We start from the raw sequence: 20880 nt of genomic DNA, 5'->3' as shown, positions 1-20880 counted from the left end.
ACTGACATGTTTGTTGAAACACCGCAATTGGAGATGCCAGCTTCCAAAATGGCTGCCGGGTGCTTCAGTATGTTTTCCTGCCTTCGAGTTGTCAAAGGTGCCAGTTTCAAAAAAGGCTGCCACGCACACGGGTCCATTCAAGTTGCCAGATTTCAACATGGCCGCCGAGAGCTTCTGAGGCCCCGCCCATATCTGGCTACGTATGTTTGCCCGCGTAGAGGCTCATGGTACCGACTGCTATGTTAAAACGATTTAATAAAATGACTATGACATTATTTTTCAGTTAAACTGCCTGTTTTGGGATCATTTGTTTTCAGGCATTGTAAAAAAAGTTAATTGATATGAAAATGCGCTCGTCCACAGAGACTATAAAAGGCTGACCTGGCACCACGTGACCCTCTCTCTGCATCCAGCCGCCATCATGGAAGCCAGCCGCGTGCAGCCCATCAAGCTCGCTCGGGTAACTGAGAAGGGAGCAACGGGGAGACCGGGACTGCGGGGAGGCGGCGTGTGTGTGTGTCAGGGAAGCCGGGAGTTGTGCTGTGTGTGGTGTCCCGGCCTGGGGCTCGCTCTGCTTAGCCGGCTGCGGTACAGGCCTGTAGGGTGTTCTACACTCCCTTCTCTCCCTTATACATACATATAATAGATATGCATACTATAAGTATATGTTGTGCATATAGCTAGATATGTATGTTTCTTTCATGTTATGTACACTGTCCTGTATTTAGAGTTTTACGTGTGTATATAGGTTTTCTATCAAGAGAGAGGGCCATTCCTGCATGTGGCACTGGACTGTTCTGCATGATGTGTACAATATGTAATGTTATGCAGACAAAAAAAGCCTTTTTTTTTGTGGAGGTAGATGTCTGCTTCATACTTGTGTAGAAGGCGATCAGCCCTCTGTTTTTTAGGGTGTAATATGTGTATGTACATGCAATCAAATTTAAATCTAGTGTTTTAAACTGGTCTTCCTTTGCTGTGTTGTAATTATATTAGTGTGCTGTACAGCAGTCTTTACACGTTGAACACTCCCCATGTATTCTGTATAAATAGCTTTTTACTTTCTCAACTATTTCCCCAAATGTAATTATCTTTTACATTATAATCTGCGTGGTTGCTCTTTAACTACTGTTACAATGCAAGTCTGCAGTTTTTCCATCTCTTTCCCAAATGTGTTTAGGGGCTTTCTGCCGACTATTGAGATATATATATATATATATATATCTCTATATATATATATATATATATATATAAATATGTTTTTTGTGGTTTTCTGGGTATGCACCTTAACCCTGGCTGTGCTCAAAGCTGTGACCATGCAGCAAGCTTAAGCCTATAGGGAACCATGTTAAAAATGGTTATTGAGGCAAAAAGTGACACTGTGTGCTCATTTGCATGTCATTTCCCAGAATCCCTTGCTGCAGTGGAAGTGCTGTATGCTGGGTGATAATGGGGAAAGGCGGGGTTGCAGACCTGCCTAAGACATGCAGATGAGCATACAGCTATATTTGTCCTTATATATATATATATATATATATATATATATATATATATATATATATATATATATATATATATATATATATATATATATATATATATATATATATATATATATATATATATCTCTATATATATCTCTATATATATATATATATATCTCTATATATATCTCTATATATATATATATATATATATCTCTATATATCACATACATAAGCAAAATCATTTTATGGGGGTCGTGTAAGGAAAAACTATTTTTGTCTAGGGCAGCGTCTAACTACATGTCGATACTGTAAAAGTATTCCAACTTTTACATTTGCGTTTAATCTATCGTATGCCTATTGAAGGTTATAATCTTGTTTTGTTTTTCTTTGTAGGTTACAAAGGTTTTGGGAAGAACTGGATCTCAGGGTCAGTGTACTCAGGTGAGATTATATCTGATCTTTTTAATGTGGAGTATGGTATAGCTGACCTGAACCTATTGAAATGCCTTCCTAAAAACTGCAAAACACTACTAAAGTCTCCTTTCCTTTTAAGGCCTCGGCCATGGTTTTTGCTGGCGCGCTGAGGCTGAGGGAAAGCGGGTGCTTTCCCTGGCTTTAGACAGCGCGCCGCCGGGGGCGTGTCGGTGGGCTGGCCAGTGATATCATGGAGCTGGTTCGCCCTCATTGGGCGAACCGCTAACGTGAGCGGCCCTGCGCTCCGTCCGGCAAGCGTGAAGATTTAAAATTTCCCTAAGACCTATGATTCCGCGCGCTTGAGGAAGCGTAGGCGAGCCCCTTCTAAAGCCGCTCTCATTGCGACTGTAGAGGCTCAGTGCCGAGCAGAAGCGCGCCTCCGCCCGCAAGCACTATCCATGGACGCGGCCTAACATTGCAATGTCCTGTTTCATACAGTTGACATTCAGTATCCAAGATCTTGAGATAAATTGCTGGAAACTTGCTTCTCTGGGAGATTAAAATGGCTATTGGCATTCACATTTAAGGCAAGAAGTTGAAATGGTAGGTGCAAGAACATGATTTTGTTGCCAGAGGGTGAAAATCGAGGTGTTAAACAAATGTAATTTCTTCGGCATTAAGCATGATTACTTTTTTTTTAAATTATTATTGGCAAAACTCATTTATTCAAAGGTCCAATAGTGTTTTGTTTTTTTTGTTTTTATATATATATATATATATATATATATATATATATATATATACACCCTTATCCCACCTCTTTCCTATCTGGAAGTTAATAAAAAATTGAGTAAAGCATGTGCTCGCACTTGTTTAACATTAATATCAGTCACAGCCAGAGAATCAAACAGTCCAATGCTTCCCAAACAGGTTCGTGTTGAATTTATGGATGACAGCAACCGTTCCATCATCCGTAATGTGAAAGGCCCTGTCCGAGAGGGTGATGTCCTGACTCTGCTGGAATCTGAGCGTGAAGCCAGAAGATTACGTTAACGTACTTTTTTTGCCTGGTAATACCCTGGTCTCCTGATGTTGAACTTTTGGTTCAAAAGACTATCGGCAATGCTCTTGCGCTATGAACATCTAGGTGACGCTATATGTTTTGAGGCATCTTTCTCTGCTTTTTAAGCTACATAATGGCTATGGTAATAGAACATTTACCAACAGTCAGTATTTCCTTTACCTTCTCATCCTTGTAGTGGCAACCACTGGTTCTCCCATCAGAATGCATTGGATACATGTATTGTCAACCAGTGCTTTCCAAATATTGTTTTCCACGTGGCCTCATTAAAGCAGCAGTTCAAGCAATATCCTACTTTTTTTTTTTAATTTATTTTTTTAAATCAGTTCTGTACTATGAGAAAATACTTGTAGCATTTAAAAATGAAAAGTTTTAAAGACCTTTTGAATGTTTCTAATGTCGGAAGCATTTCCAAAGTAACAGCCCCTTCCCCTCTCTAGCAGTGCACCAATTGTATCTAGTAACTGCCCAGTCAATCATATTACTGAACTACATTGCCCAAAATGCTGTGCAAGAACTGAATTAAATAACCCAGAGCAAGTGATTGATTACAGGAACACAGATCGATCTACCGCTTAGCTAATCACGTGTCAGTGTGCAGATTGTATTGATGCACATATTGAATGGGAAAGAAATATATATTTTTTAAACTGCAGCTTGAACTTCAGCTTTAAAATAAATGTAAAAGTAGAAGCGCTGAACTTGTGCTACAATGTAATTCAATTTGTCTAGATCGTTTAAAGGGTCAATTTTATTGGTCTAATTTTGAGTTTTCACAATTCAAGTTTAGAGTTTTTTTATTTTTTGCAAATTTAATTGGATGTCAAATTTTATTCCCTGTAATGTGCACTCAAATTAAATGGAACTCGTTGGCCAAAATTAATTTAAAATGGGCGTTGTTTATAGGTCAATGGCAGAGCTACCATAAGTACAGCCAGTTCAGCTGCCCTAGGGCCCACCACATTTTAGAGGCCCATCCTCCACATGCCGGAATGCTGTTTCAGCTCTTATTTTAGCAGCTAGAACGGTGGTCTGGCATTTCTAAAGCGCCCTCTCCACATGCCTTACCTGTGGTAAGGGGTTGTACCTGGTGGTGGATGCAGTCCACACAAGTGATCCTAGCCTGGAAGTCAGGCACAACTTCTGCAATCACTGCCTGTGGGCTCCCATCACTGCATAAGGACCCACTTCGCAGGTAGCCCTGACGATTAAGGGATCCTTTAACTCGGGAGTGTGCAAACGGGGGGGGGGGGGCAGCAGTTTGATGCCCCGCACTCGAGGCATTTAAATTAAATGCTGAGGGATCGCAAGAGGCCTCTAACTTCCCTTGTCTATGGCGTGGCAAATTATGCTGTGGGTAACGTGGCGTGACACCCCTCTTCCCCACCCACAGCATCATTTGATGACAGACACAGTATGGAGTGGGGCACAGGGGGAAAAGTTTACGTGCCCCTGCTTTAACTTGCACTGCACTGTGGGCCCACTGTTGATTAGTACGTGGTGGGGGTGGGCAATTATTTTGACTGGCTGCTTTGCAGGACACTTAATGTAGATCCTCACTGGTGGTTTGGGGGGGTCGTCTTACCAGTGGTGAACTGGATTTTTCCCACACCTGTTATAGGGGTTTCTGTCAAATGCCGTTGGAACATTTTAAATAGTTGGATATGCCTCCTACAGAATCTCTTGGCCTGGGTACCATTCCATGTATAAGCTAAGCTTGGTTACTGTAGCTGCAGCTGAATTTTGATAGTGGTTAAACTCTGTTCATTTACAAACCACTCTATTTCAGATCGTGGAAATAATTCTACATGAGATCAAAATCTGAAGCCTGTTCCATCCCAGATGACCTGAAAACAACCAAGATCTTGTGGGGTTTTTTTGGACTGTAAAATAAAGATTTATAAATAACGCGTTGCTCTCCATAATCTTGAGTTTCAGTAGTACATTATTCTGAGTTGCTTATTGTTTGTTGTGATTTCAATCATATAAGAGGGAAATGTATTTTAGAAAACTGGCAGCAGTAAAGCTAAAAAAAAATTGGGTTGATTAACGTGTAAATGTTAGGTCAGGGTGCTCAACTTCAGTCCTCAAGCAGAGGCTCAGGGGGGAAATGGAGTTGAGCACTCCTGAGTTAGGGAAAGGCAAGTTATGACAATGGGTTCAAAACTTATAAATTAATTTGATAGAGAATGGAGGTGTCTGTATGAAAAATACATGGTTTCATGTGTGCTAAAGCATTTAAGTTATGAATAATTTGATTTTTTTTGGACATTTGGTGCCATATTGGTTAGTTATTAAAGCATGAACATTCTGCAGCATGACACAATGTAGGCATGTTATCAATAAACAAAATGTTATCATAAACAATTACCTACCAAATAAGGAAAACAAGCACTGGTGGGTACAAAAGTTAATGAAACACCTCCTCATGCCTTAACGAGCCTTGGTGTTGTATAAAATACAGTTTATCCTGTTTCACTTTAAGCTTGAGAAATGGTTCATTGTGGAGGAGGATGTAACCAGGTTTGATTAGGTAGATAAAGGCATGTTTTAGGACATTGGCTATATAAGAAAAGAAAAATATGGAAAGGGCAACAAATAGAACTCACAATGTGGTAGCAAAAGGAAACAATTCTGCAATTGCATTCTGGATACATTATTTTTCTGAACATTTTTGCAAATGGTGAAGGCATCAAAACTAGGTCACGTTTGCATAATGCGTGATTTTAATTATCCATACACAGATTGGGGCAATGAGATTAGCATTACAACAAAAGGAAACAGGTGTTTGTGTGTGCTTAAAGACACTTAAATTACCCAAATTATTGAGGAACCTACCATGAGAGGCAACACTGGATTTGGTCATATCAAATAATGTAGAAGTACTAACAAATATTCAACTCCGGTAACAGTGATCATACCATCATCCACAGAAAGGAGAGATGGAGCACAGCTGGTAGTAAATAAACTGTTACGTAGAGTGGGACCCAGGTAAAAAATGTTTAATGGATCAGTGCAAAATACAAAAACTGAGCCCTCAGGCACCCACCAACGCGTTTCGAGCTAGTAGCTCTTTCTCAAGGTGCATAGTGATGCCTACAATAAACTTACCTAATATACTCTGATTTGCCGCGATCCATCCGTCGCAAAAACGCGTCATGAATGACGCGCCATGCGTGGCCTGGACTGGTGACGTCAGCGCGCAATTCGAGTACAAACAAAAACTTTATTGATCATTTTGTTAAAATACTGTAGTGAATCCTGAACAACTTTATTACTATACGACGACGTGACAACCTGAAAACTTTATTCAAATTTGTTTAAAAAGGGATTCAAAACGAGCAACAGTATATTAATGCTAATAATAGAAAAAAAAAGCTGTGTGTGCTGTGCACGCGCATAGTAAGTGAAACTTCTTTGACTTTTGTCACAGAAATTGTGTTTGTGATGTTTTAATTAAAAATCAAAATACAATTTCTTTGACAAAACGCAAATAAATTTGGACTTAGAATGCTTGGCACACATCCCCTGTATTAGCTATTTGCACTAAGCGTGAATTCCTCGTGCGTATGACTGTGTGTGCGTGTGACTGTGCTTGTGACTGTGTGTGTGTGCGTGTGACTGTAGTGTGTGCGTGTGACTGTGTAGTGTGTGCGTGTGACTGTGTAGTGTGTGTGCGTGTGACTGTGTGTGTGCGTGTGTGATGTATGCGCACCCATCCTGCACCTTGCATATGCCCCTGCACCTCGCATCACCCCCCTGCACCTCGCATCACCCCACTGCACCTCGCATCACCCTCCTGCACCTCGCATCACCCCCCTGCACCTCGCATCACCCCCCTGCACCTCGCATCAACCCCCTGCACCTCGCATCAACCCCCTGCACCTCACATCATCTCCCTGCACCTCACATCACCCCCCCTGCACCTCACATCACCCCCCTGCACCTCACATCACCTCCCTGCACCTCACATCACCTCCCTGCACCTTACATCACCCACCTGCACCTCACATCACCTCCCTGCACCTCACATCACCGCCCTCCACCTCACATCACCCCCCCACCTCACATCACCCCCCCTGCACCTCACATCACCCCCCCTGCATCTCGCATCACCCCCCTTCACCTCCTCACATCACCCCCCTTCACCTCCTCACATCACCCCCCTTCACCTCCTCACCTGCACCTCCCCTCACCCCCTGCACCTCCGATCACCCCCTGCACCTGCGAGCACGGCGGCAGAGCAGTGTGGTAGGAGGAGGGATGGGCACAGGTTGTGTTGCCCCGCAGTGCCGGGGATCAGGGCAGGGAGGACGGCACATACGGCGAGGAGGCCCATGTGAGTGTGACGCCCCCCCCCCGGGGAAGAACACCATGATGCCGGTGGGGGGAGGAATAGAGGGGGTAATTGGGGGGAGAGGGGTGGGGGAAGGTTCAGACGCGGCCGCACCGGGCCCGCCGTATGCGTGGGAAGCGGCGCGCTCAAACCCCCCCGCTTCCCACTTTACCCGAGCAGGAGCCAGGAGTCACTGGCGCCATCGCGCATGTCAGCAGCTGTGTGGGGGGTGCGGTGGCCATTAGGAGCGGCGCCGGTGGCTATCGCCGCCGCATCTGATTTGTGGAGCGGGTGTGTTGTCAGAGTTGGGGTCGGGCTGAGCCAGAACACAGCCTGGCCTCAACTGCCAGCACTGACGTCACATCCGTTTCATTTCTGTCTCCACAATCCATTTTTGCCCCATCACGAATGAGGTGCCACTAAGGAAGTTTCACTTCAAAAATATGTTAAAAACTAACCATTTACAGGAATGGTGATGATTAAAACAAATAGTAAAAAAAGCATCTTGTGTGAAAATTATTGAAACACCACTCTTCAAATGTAAACCTACATAATCGATCAGGTGCAAACATAATATATGCACACATGTTTTAAATTATGTATTTCATATATATGTATAATTATACGATTATAGAGTGAAAGTAACAGTAATTCACATAATGTAGATGTAAAGATGCACTTGAAGTTAAGGATGATGTACATGTGTATGCACGGAATAGCAATATAAGTACTTTAATTTATTTTCTTCAAATCTATGAAATCCTTCCCTTTGTCTATAAATTTAATCAAAAAAAATATATATATATACACATATAAGTAGTGAAATATATATAAATTTCCATTTTCATGTAATCAATCAGTTTATTGTATTTGTATAATTACATTTATTTTTATTTTATTAATTAATTTTGAAGGAAATTACGAAAGAAATGGGCCCAAATCCCACTCTGAATTCAGACCATAAGGTATTCTTGTATTTAGGGTAAATATCCAGTAAAGTTCCCTTTTGTCTAGTGTCTCTAATCTGTTACCTACCCTTATCGGTTTAGATACATGTTCAATTCCTCTGTATTTAAGTTTTTTTAGGTCTCCCTGTTTGCATGTTGAAAAATGATGGGATACCGGATGAGTTAAATCCCCGAGTCTGATTAATCTTATGTGCTCCCTCAACCTTGCTTTTAGGGCACGGGATGTGCGTCCAACATATTGTTTGCCACATCCACAGTCCAAAAGATAGACTATGAATGTGGCATTACAATTAATAAATGATGTAATGGGGAATTGTTGTCCTGTACTGAAAGATACAAAATAAGAAGAAGGTTCCATATAACCACACGAGATACAGTTTAAACATTTAAAGCACCCCTTTGGGAGATTTTCCCCTTGTGTGTTACATGTGGAGGTAAACAGACTTCTGGACACATAGTTCGCTACAGTCTTTGCCTTTTTAAAGACAAAGCGTGGACCCTCAGAGTGTACTTTTTTAAGAAAAGGATCGGCCGACAAGATATTCCAGTGTTTTTTTACTATGCTTTATATCGCCTTAACTTGTGTATTATGTTGAGTGACAAAAACAGGACCATTTTCATCCCATAAATTAGTATTTTTGTTGGTTTTTCTTTGTTTGTCCAAAAGATCATCCCTTTTCATTGCTGCCACCTCCTCGAATGACCTCTGGAGAACATATTTGGAATAACCTCTTTCTTTGAATCTGTTTAGAAGTTCATGTGATTGGTCTGGGAATACATGGGACCTCCAAGGGACACTATAATGCTTTAATGTCTATAGGCTATGCGGCCAGTGGCTCATGTTAGAGCACCATACAGTTTTTGTGATTTTTTGCAAGCGATCATACCATGGTATCATTTGAAATAAATGATCAAAAAACTACTTTGGTTTAGCAAAGACCTTAAACTTTAGAAAGGCAGATTTTAATAAACTGAGGACTAATCTACAAGGAATACATTGGGATGATGTTTTTGCAGGGAAAATGTAGAAGATAAATAGGCAGTCTTTAAAACATTGTTAGAGAAGCACACATAATAAATATAAAATAAATCCGAATGTGGCTATATAAAGAGGTAGTGAAGAAAATGGAAAAGAAGAGGCAGGCGTTTAGATTCTTGAAGTCAGAAGGGACGGAGGCATCATATCTAGAGTTCTAAGGAATATAACAAAAGTTGTAAAATGACAATCACATTAGCAAAAATTGATAATGACAAAAAGAATTGCAATAGAAAGTAAGATCAACCTTAAAAGTTTTTTTTATCTTAATAACAAAAAAAAATAGAAAAGAATATAGGACCATTTTAGTGTGACATGGGCAGGCAAATTATTAGAGATAAGGAAAAAGAGTTATTACACAAATTCGTTGCCTCTTTACCAGGGAAGATCAAATTCATTAGTGCCGCAGGAGGAAGCCACAACCTCCATATTAATGAACAATTGCTTAACTGAGGAAAAAGTTCATAGGCGGTTTGATAAAGTTAAAGTAAATAAGGCACCTGGCCCCGATGGCATACATCCAAGAGTTCTCAAGGAGTTCAGTAATGGCAAAATCATTACATTTAATATTCAAGGACTCCATTTCCACAGGCTCAGTACCACAAGTTTGGCATTAAGCAGACGTGGTGCCTATATTTAAAAAGGGAGCAAGATCACAACTGGGGAATTGCTGACCTGTAAGCCTAACATCAATAGTGGGGAAGCTACTTGAAGGTTTAATATGGGATAATATTCAGGAATACCTAATGGAAAACAAAATTATTAGTAATAGTCAGCATGTATTTATGAAGGATAGATCATGCCAAACTAACCTTATATGGAGTACAGTTTTGGGCACCACTCCTTAGAAAAGACATTATGGAACTAGAAAAAGCGCAGAGAAGAGCTGCCATATTAATGAAGGAGATGGATAATCTGATTTATGAGGAGGTGCTAGTTAAATTAAATATATTTACATTAGAAAAGAGGTATCTAAGAGGGGATATAACTAAATACACATTTGGGGACAGTACAGGGAGCTTTCAAAAGAACTATTCATCACAAGGGCAGAACAAAGGACACTGGGTCATCCCTTAAGGTTGGAGCAAAGGAGATTTCGCCAGCAACAAAGGTTCTTTACAGTAAGGGCATTTAAAATGTGGAATTTATTACCCATTGAGATTGTGATGGCAGATTCAATAGATTTGTTCAAAAAATGGTTGGACATCTTTTTGGAAAGGTATACAGGGATATACCAAATAAGTAAACATAGGAAGGATGTTGATCCAGGGAATAATCTGATTGCCAATTCTTGGAGTCAGGAAGGACTTTATTTTTCCCCTTATGAGATATCTTTGGATTATATGTCACTGAGGTTTTTTGTTTGCCTTCCTCTGGATCAATATACTGTAAGTACGGATATAGGATAAAGTATCTCTCGTCTAAATTTAGCATAGGTTGAACTTGATGGACGCATTTCTTTTTCAACCTCATCTACTATGTAACTATGTAGCATTTGCCAAATTTGTCAAATGCTTCATTAAAGAGGTGAGTTTTAAGATGGTGTGTAGATAGATTTTTGAGGGTTCCACATTTTGTTTGTCTGAAGACTCCCATCTTTAGGGTTAACTTTACAAGTTCTATGAAACTGCTGAGAACATACAACAGTTTTATGGAGTGCAAAAGAAACAAATATGATAGAGAAGAAACATGACACAAGTAGGAGGATACCATAACGAGATAAGTCTGCCTTGTGCACACAGCGGGTAAACGATGACTATGGGCCTCATGCAGTAAGCGCCAAAAAGGCTTTAATTGCCATTTTCTCGACGAAAATGCCTTCCCGATTCAGTAAGCGCAGATAAGTGGCCAAAATCGGCAATTTTTGTTCCCGATAAAAATTTATCGGCAGCCGGGTGCCGATAAGCCACTTATCGGCACTTTTTGAACTCGGCTGAATTCAGGTAGCCCCGATCAGCTTTTCGCTGCTGATCGGCACTCCAAAATTGAGAGTTTTACGCCAATCCGTCCCGCCAACTAAAGTTGGCGGGTTGGTGGTGGAGAAGCATCAGCAAGGTCGACACTTAGAAAAAATCAGGCCTTTTTCCTGTCTGTGATTGATGCCGGGGTCTCCGGAGCTGATACCCATTAATACCAGCACCGGAGCCCCCCGGCATGCATCCGAGGCAGGAAAAATGCATTTAAAGGCCACTTCATTACCATAGCGGCTAACCGCTAAGGCAATGAAGGGGTTAACCCGCTGTGCGAGGTTTATTGTGGGTAGCGGGTGTGGGTGAGGAGGGTATTTGGCCCTTGTTGCTTGTTTAGGGCTTGCGGGAGGGTTGCGGGTGCACTTAACCCCTTCACGACCGTAGCGGTTAATACCGCTACAGTCATGAAGGGGTTAAGCCCTCCCGCTACCCACCCGCAAGCCCTAAACAAACCACCGTTGGGGCCAAATGCCCCCTTCACCCACCCCCGCTATCCACAAAAAAAAAAAACACACAAAAGCCCCACACTAAATAAATAAATATATATAAATATATATATATATATATATAAATAACCTCAACAACCCCTATACCCCTCTAACATACACATATATGCACATCAATGATACTATAGGCCGGCGGGGGCCCTCGGGTGTTACCCGCAGGCCTGCAGTACCAATTCTGTGCCCCCCTCCCCCAATTAATGTCAAAACACATACATACTTATAAAGAAATACCCCCTAACACATAGAAGTATAGTTATGGCCACAATTACTATTATCCACAAATGGATAATAGTGAATGTGCCCATTTTAAATACATAAAGAACAATAAATACATATAGCACTCACCCATGTCCGGCTGCCACGATGAAGGCCATCCTCATCTTCATCCTGCCCATGCCCCCTCCGATGCTGCAAAATAGAAACAAGAATAAAAACATCCAATGTAATGTCCCCTAACTCCTTAATCACCATAGCGGTTATTAACCGCTACAGTCATTAAGGGGTTAACCCACCCTCACCCACCACTCGGGAGGCCTACATACCCTTTCCCCACTAACCCCAAGCCCCGTGAGGCCTTACCACCGTCACCCACTACCCAGCCGGGAGGCCTGCCAACATACCCTTGGGGCCAATACCCCCTCCGCCCCCCCCCATTACCCACACTAAAAACAACACACTGACCCACAATTAACATCATTCTATTTATTAAATACATAACCCACCCCCTGTGCCCCCCATAAATACATGATTTATTCTTTTACATACAGGGTTCATACCCCAGGCCCACGTGAGTCCCCGGTGGGCCTGACGGGTCACCTCACAGACCTACAGGTTACCAGCAACTTGTTTCATACAGGTTCTGGAGGCCTGTTGGTGGGTCCCGCCAGGCGCCATGGCCCACCAGGTGGTCTCCGCGGGTCACTGTGGGCCACAATTGGGTCCCAACGGTAGGCCTGCGGATGTCTGGGAGCCCCGGGTCAGACCCACAGGTGTCTGCGGGGCCTCGGGTGGTTCCCATGGGGGTCTGGGGACCCACGGGTGGGCACTACGGGTCCGCGGTGCCCCCACAGATGTGGGGCCACCGGTTCTTCCCCGCAGGTGCCCCCCCGTGGACCCTCCAGCCTGATACCAGTGAGATACCTGAGGATACCGCAGGTGGTCTCCAGAGGTCTCACGCAGAACAAAAAGGAACAAACCCAGACCCCCGTGGGAACCACTCGAGGCCCCGCAGACACCTGTGGGTCTTACCCGGGGCTCCCAGACATCTGCGGGCCTACCGTGGGGACCCAATTGTGGCACACGGTGACCCACGGAGACCACCTGGTGGCCATGGCGCCTGGCGGGACCCACCAACAGGCCTCCAGAACCTGTATGAAACAAGTTGCTGGTAAACTGTAGGTCTGTGAGGTGACCCGTCAGGCCCACCGAGGACTCACGTGGGCCTGGGGTATGAACCCTGTATGTAAAAGAATAAATCATGTATTTATGGGGGGGCACAGGGGGTGGGTTATGTATTTAATAAATAGAATGTTTATTGTGGGGCTGTGTATTGTTTTTATTGTTGGTACTGGGGGTGGGGGGAGGGGGTATTGGCTCCAAGGGTATGTGGGTAGGCCTCCCGGCTGGGTATTGGGTAAGGGTGGTTAGGCCTCACGGGGTGGGGGGGTAGTGGGGGACGGTATGTAGGCCTCCCGAGTGGTGGGTGAGGGTGGGTTAACCCCTTAATGACTGTAGCGGTTAATAACCGCTATGGTGATTAAGGGGTTAGGGGACATTACATTGGATGTTTTTATTCTTGTTTCTGTTTTGCTGCAGCGGAGGGGGCATGGATGGTGATGAAGATGAGGATGGCCTTCATCGTGGCAGCCGGACATGGGTGAGTGCAATATGATTTTAATGTATTTATTGTTCTTTATGTATTTTAAATGGACAAATGCACTTTTATCCATTTGTGGATAATAGTAATTTTGCCCATTACTGTATTGTATGTTTTAGGGGGGGTGTATTTATTTTAAAGTATTTGTGTTGTTGTATTTTTTTTGAGGGGGGGGGGCACATAATTGGTACTGCAGGCCTGCGGGGAACACCCGAGGGCCCCCGCCGGCCTCTAGTGTCATTGCTGTGCATCCCAAAAATGAGATATATGTAATGGGCGCATAGGGGTTGTTGGGGGCACAGGGGGTGTATGTTGTGTATTGCAATGTTTATTGGGGACAATTGTCCCCAATAAACATGCTATTATGTCTTAACCCCTTCATTGCCTTAGCGGCTATCCGCTATGGTAATGAAGCAGCATTAATATATTTTAATAATATTGTGCGGAAGCAGGGGGTCCCCTGATCTGAACCGCATTGATTTGTGGCTCAGGGACCCCCTGCTTCCCGAGTTACAGGCCCCGGTTTGGGGCATTGGATCCAGTGTCGCCACCATCTTTATAGCTTCCAAGACGCGACATGGGCTCTATAAAGATGGCGGCGACACTGGCACCTGATGCCCCTTACCGGGGCCTGTAACTCGGGAAGCAGGGGGTCCCTGAGCCACAAATCAATGTGGTTCAGCTCAGGGGACCCCCTGCTCCCACACAATATTATTAAAAATACATTAAGGCTGCTTAATTACCATAGCGGATAGCCGCTAAGGTAAGGAATTATTGTTTATTTATATGTGTGTTTTACACATAGTGTAGATGTGCAGAGGGTCTCCGGAGCTGAACCGCTTTGGTTTTAGGTCCAGGGACCCCCTGCTTCCCGAGATACAGGCCCCTTTAGGGGGTGCCGGTATCCCTCTGCTTTGTTTACATTCCGCGGTCACGTGATCGGGACCTTTTAATGCAGAGGGATACCGGCACCTCATAAAGGGGCCTGTATCTCGGGAAGCAGGGGGTCCCCGGACCTGAAACCAATGCGGTTCAGCTCCGGAGACCCCCTGCACATGTACACTATGAGTAAAAGTTGTTTAGAAAGATTTTTAATGTGCCGATGTTTGCGCAGAGAGAGCGGCGGGTCTCTCTCTGCTGCAAACACATATCGGCAGAAACGGCCTATTGCCAGGCTATCGGGAGCCAGGCTTTTTTATCACTGGCTCATCGGCGTTTTGCTTTCGCAGTGATTCGCCAGGAATTCGGCAAGGATTCGGCCGTTCCTGAATACTGCGAGGGCAAATCGCCAAAATCATGCCGATAGGAAACACTTGGCGATTGCACTTTTTCAGCGCTTAGTGCATAGAGCGCTATGTCTTGTTCTTTGTACTCAGATTTCTTTATAATTGCCTCTTTATACTAACAAACCATGTAAAGGTTTATTTGTACGTAGGAAATGGTTATATCACGCCTGTTTGAGAATATATTCTTCAGAACGAACGATACCATCAGAGGCAACAAATGCATATATGTTCTCATAGCTTGCATGGATGTTTTTGCAGGTTACCTGTATATCTGAAGCTTTTTATTATTTTGCCTTTACGAATAACAATTAGGAACTGCTGCTGAGATATCTGTCCGGTGTTTACACAAGGATCCATACACGAAATGAACTTTCTTCATCTTCCATTTATTTTCTTGGGCCTGCACAGATGCACCAGAGTGGGGTGAGAAGGGGCACCCTGCACAAGGCACGCATTGAACTGGCACCGAGCACATTTGGCCACAAACTTTTTAAAGCTCTTTCTTACTACACAGCGCACCAATTACTCGCAGCCGAAAGGTCGTTGTGTCTGGATGGGGCTCTGCAGAGCTAGTACCCTAGCCTTTTGGCTGGGGGCATTTTATCACGCACTGAGCACTGTGTTTCACAGAGCACTTTGCACTTGCCATCTTCTCCACGGGGAGTTGTGGCGTGAGATGGTCGGATGTCCTGGATTGCCTGGGTAAAGAAGACTTCTCAAAACTGAGAGGGATGACGGAGGGCCATTCGGCTGAAGTCACCACTCAAGAGCACGTTTGTTTCAGCATCGAGCACTGTTCATCCGGTGGCATCTCCTCCTGCATGGTCCCGTCAAGATGGCTCCGTGACAAATGGTGCTGTGTTGCCATAACAACGGGACGTTGTGTGACGTCATGGCCCCATGAGGCGTCCCGTTGTCAGGGCAAAGTGATGTAGCATGGCGCTGCGACGCCAGGTGACGCCCCGTTGTCATGGCAACACAACACCGTTTGACGTCGCAGAGCCATCTTGATGGGATCATGCAGGGGGAGATGCTGCTTCCGCCGCTGGAGAAGGTAAGAGAGTTAAATATATAAAAACCTTTAAAAAGAAAAAAAGTGTCCGGGTTATTATTTAACAGAAGGTTGCAACCCTGCTGTCTGCAGTGGAAGCAGTGTATGCTGGGAGATAATGGGGGAAGGCAGGGTTGCAGACCAGTCTGAGACATGTGAATGTGCTCACAAGTGGTATTTGTATTTGCTGTACGGTGGAGGCTTTTTGTCACTTTTTTTACTCACCTTAACTTCATTTGTGTCTGATATACAGTGTGCAAATTAATATTGCATATTTATTTCTATATTACATATTCTATTCAGTACTTTACATATAGAATATATTTACGTTTTTGAATGTCAAACACAATTATATCACTAAAAAAAATTATGAAACATTGTATTTGATTACTTTTAAATGATGTTCTATCATTTGATATTTACTTAAAATTTTTCATCATATCTTAGCTACTGAAACTTGCAGATATGTTTCCGTAAATTAATGTAGCATTATCAATCACTGAATGAGCTAATACCGATGGCCCTTAATTTAATTGGATAATTTAACATTATATCATAATATGATATATATCAGCTCTGTCAAGACTCCTGCAATTTGCCGGAGTCCTGCGAATGTTGGGCTCCCTCTTTCACGCAGCATGAGGTGAATCAGACTGCCGGGGGATCCTGGAGTTTCCTAGCCCTCCACGTCCACAAGTTTCTGCGTCACTGCGTTATAACCATGCCAGCTAATGACGTAACCACGTACCAGCGAATCATAACTCCGCCCCCTGGAAGATGCTGGATCCTTTGTTATGGAGGCGAGGACTTACACGCAAACCACATGTCTGAGGTCGTTTGTCACGCTCAGGAGTGGTGTACCCTTAGAGCGGAGGACTATAGAGAAACACAGACACCCTTAAGTCGCTGGTTCGATTCCGGCTCAAAGGAGTTCATCTTTTTGTCACGATTTAGTTGACTAAAATTTATATTCATTATATATTTATTTGATTTACTAAAATTTATATTCATTATATATTTATTTGATTTACTAAAATTTATATTCATTATATATTTATAGATTTTCTATACGTAAAACTAAATATTTATATTCATGTACTATATTATGTTTTTTTTATTTAATTATATTCTTATATTATAAATTATTACCTTGAGAAAGGTCCCACTGGGGGACCGTAACGTCGGTTTTTGTGTCTTCTATCAAATATAGAAAATGTATGATTTACTTACCTGCGTGCTGTCGTGTTGCAACCGGTATCGTATAGTGTCTTATATTATAAATGATATTGTAATTTAAAGTATGGTGTGTGTATGTATGTATTTATATACACACACACACACAAATATACATTTATTTATGTTGTGTGCAGGGGTTTGGCCTCTGTCAGGGGCCATGCCAGTGAGCCACACAAGAGGTAACAAGTGTCCACACAAAGTGGTAACATGATGTGGATGTATAAATATTAATTATATATACCTGTGTCTGTGTGTCTTTTTGTGATTGTAAAATGTGTATAAATATATATACGGTATATGGTAGTGCTGACATGGTTATGGACGATGTGGCCATACACTACCTACTCTTTTTAAAACGGCAATTCAAAACAATACAGTAAGCGAGTGCGAGTACACATATACACACAAAGTGTATAATTGTGTTATAAATATACAGTGTGTGATTTGTGTGTATATATATATATATACAGTGGTTGACAAATCACAAAAAAATCTACTCGCCACCTAGTACCAAACGTGTGCTGCTTGGGCCAATATTTACTCGCCCGGGGGTTAAATCCACTCGCCCGGGGCGAGCAAATGTATAGGTTTGTCGAACACTGTATATATATATATATATATATATATATATATATATATATATATATATATATATATATATGTATCAGTACCGTGTTAGCTGAGCTTCAATAATCAAAAAATAAATAGATGATACCGTTCTGTGGCTAACGAAATGCTTTTATTTGTGCGAGCTTTCGAGATACACTGATCTCTTCTTCCGGCGATGTTACAATGAATGAAGCAAGCAAAAGGTATACTTAAAAACAGTGTCTCTTGGAATGTTATCTGTGCTAGTCCTTCCCCCGGTGCGGATGTGTTTTATGGCTAGAGGTGTCAAAAGGTTCCTGAAAGCAAGTGATGTAAGAGTGTGTGTGTATCTGTGTGAATATAAAGGAATGGAGAGCCCACAGTATATACAGTGCTTTACAAAAGGTGTGTGTGGAGTGGGAGTGGATATAAATGGTGTGGGTAGGTGTGGAAATGTGAGAGATTGTAGCACAACTAAAAGTGTGTGTGGATACTATGTGGTCCCTATAGGTGTATAGGGATGGAAAAACAAGGAGTATTAGTATGTGTAAGAGACAGCTGTGTGTGCATACATATAGCACAGTATGTACAGACATGGCTGTGATGGGAGCTTTGTGACAGGCTATAAATACTACACCACCAAAGATATAACTGGGTTGAACTGGACGAGGCTTAGATATGATAAAATATAATTTATTCCTTGAAAAAGATGAACACACGAGATTATACAAATAACAGACAAAATATGGACATTCACTTAAGATGGAATGATGAAACAGTCATATCTGTACTGGCAGTTCATACAACAATCTTCATAATCATCAAGACACGAAAGACATGAAGGACAATAGCCATAGGCTGAGCCTGGTTCTTATACAATTATTTCCCATTGAACACAACCTAAACCCAGCCCCTCTCATAAATCAGTGGTGAGGTTGACAGTTTTCCTCAGAGTAAAACTCCTCCCACCCAAGGACGTTTAAAAACTGCTTTTCCTATCTAAATAACTTCATAACTTCAGTTCAGCAGTACTTACTGGCACGCGAGCCATATTAATACATTCCGCCACGCATGACGCTCCCAATAAGACTAAATATTACCGTGTAATACTAAAATTAAGAGAGATATTAATATCTGTCTCTTAGTACCGGCGAGACATCATGTGTCTGTAATCATTATTTGCAGCTCGGTCCCCCGGTTACACATATGTAACTCTTAGCATGTTCAGCCGAGGACATCTCATAATATTCTTATATTTAATAAGGTCACTCATTCTGAGATCTCCTTGCGTAACCGCCCCCCTGGCCCCCATCAAGAAATCCTTTGAAGCAGGGCTGTGGGTAGTGAACATTTGTCACCGGTGCTATATTTCACACCCAATGCCCCAGCCTGGGTCCTAGCTGTCTCTACCAGCCAGATGTGTTCATATACACCAAACCCCCTCTGTACTTTTCACACCCAACTTCAATCAAGCCTTTTGAAGCCCAGATATTTCTGAAACGGCACCACGCATCCTAATGTATTTTCCTAAACTGCAGCTCATTAACCCCTAAAGCCCCAGTGTGTGTGTGATGCAGACACTGGCCCAGAAACAATACATTTATACAGGGGAATAAACAGTTGGATGGCTGAAGCAAGGCAAAAACACATTACTGGACCCCAGTCCAGTTAACCCCTTGCTTCCCAGGTGAGAGTAGAGGGTGGCCAAATGGGGTGTAACCCCTTTAATCCCGGGTCATATCCCCTCTCTCTTGACAATGGCCTATAGCGCTTATGGGAAGAGAGTTCACTTGTGTCAGCAATGATGCAACTGTCACTCTTTCGGTGTTCTGAGGGTTGCCATACTCAAAGGTAATCTTAAAACACCGAAAGAGAGACGGTTGCATGAATACTAATTTATGCAACTGTTCGGGACACTTATCGGTGGCCTAAACAGAGATCGAAATTTTATGAGTCATTACTGACACAAATGAACTCTCTTCCCATGAGCGCTATAGGCCATGTCTGTACATACTGTGCTATATGTATGCACACACAGCTGTCTCTTACACATACTAATACTCCTTGTTTTTCCATCCCTATACACCTATAGGGACCACATAGTATCCACACACACTTTTAGTTGTGCTACAATCTCTCACATTTCCACACCTACCCACACCATTTATATCCACTCCCACTCCACACACACCTTTTGTAAAGCACTGTATATACTGTGGGCTCTTCATTCATTTATATTCACACAGATACACACACACACTCTTACATCACTTGCTTTCAGGAACCTTTTGACACCTCTAGCCATAAAACACATCCACACCGGGGGAAGAGCTAGCACAGATAACATTCCAAGAGACACTGTTTTTAAGTATACCTTTTGCTTGCTTCATTCATTGTAACATCGCCGGAAGAAGAGATCAGTGTATCTCGAAAGCTCGCACAAATAAAAGCATTTCGTTAGCCACAGAACGGTATCATCTATTTATTTTTTGATTATATAAATATATATATATTTATTATATAATATATATAAAAAAAATATTTGTTTATATATGTAAACAAAAAAGAGAAAAAGTATCCCAAATAAGAACTCGATATACAGGAATATGAAAAATGTATTAAACAACGTCACTAAAAAAACATGCGTAGCCAGGACTGGTTCTTGGCTACCAGTCTGCCTCCCTGGCAGTAAGTCCTGGTAAGACCAGGCCTGCCAGTACTTTTGAGTGACAAGGGAGGAGGTGGAACCAGGCCTAAGTTCTACCCAATCCTGCCTGCACGTCAGGGAGATTTACGGGACTACCGGTAACTTTGTCCCCCGAAGTCCTACACAACATCTAAATACATTTTGCCCCAAATATCCACCTTGAAACTCCTGCTCCTGGAATTCCATGTTTATTGGAGAAGGGGAAAAGTTAAAACACGTAACAGGACAGGTTTTAGGTATACAGTACTGTGTCCCCGGCTTATGGTGCTACTTAGCTACCAGGGACCCACGGTTTTCAGGGGTAACCAGTCAGGCTTCACCTTTATTATGAAGACTGG

General features: G+C 42.7%; 1 protein-coding gene across 2 annotated transcripts; it reads left to right on the top strand.

Annotated features, from left to right (window-relative positions):
• The first annotated feature begins 355 nt into the window (after positions 1–355).
• Positions 356–4890, top strand: RPS28 (ribosomal protein S28). 2 transcript variants are annotated; one of them, XR_012803526.1, is made up of 4 exons: positions 356–460; positions 1881–1928; positions 2832–3048; positions 4772–4890. XR_012803526.1 is itself a non-coding variant. In XM_075611698.1 (4 exons), exons 1-3 carry the CDS (start codon positions 422–424, stop codon positions 2952–2954), a joined length of 210 nt encoding a protein of 69 aa, XP_075467813.1. In that variant the 5' UTR covers positions 356–421; the 3' UTR covers positions 2955–2971; positions 4772–4890. The 2 variants fall into 2 exon arrangements, 1 of the variants encoding a protein (XP_075467813.1); XM_075611698.1 differs by having other exon boundaries at positions 2832–2971.
• The last annotated feature ends 15990 nt before the right edge of the window (positions 4891–20880 follow it).

Source organism: Ascaphus truei, chromosome 8, assembly GCF_040206685.1.
Source record: "Ascaphus truei isolate aAscTru1 chromosome 8, aAscTru1.hap1, whole genome shotgun sequence".
In the NCBI taxonomy this organism is placed as follows: Eukaryota; Metazoa; Chordata; class Amphibia; order Anura; family Ascaphidae; genus Ascaphus; species Ascaphus truei.
This window is presented reverse-complemented; position numbering and strand designations above follow the sequence as displayed.

Bases quoted from the DNA above. Each gene is read 5' to 3' on its own strand.
- RPS28 (XM_075611698.1), top strand. From the start codon at position 422: ATGGAAGCCAGCCGCGTGCAGCCCATCAAGCTCGCTCGG. The intron at 461-1,880 runs GTAACTGAGAAG...TTTTCTTTGTAG, and splicing joins AGCCCATCAAGCTCGCTCGG to GTTACAAAGGTTTTGGGAAG. The intron at 1,929-2,831 runs GTGAGATTATAT...CTTCCCAAACAG, and splicing joins CTCAGGGTCAGTGTACTCAG to GTTCGTGTTGAATTTATGGA.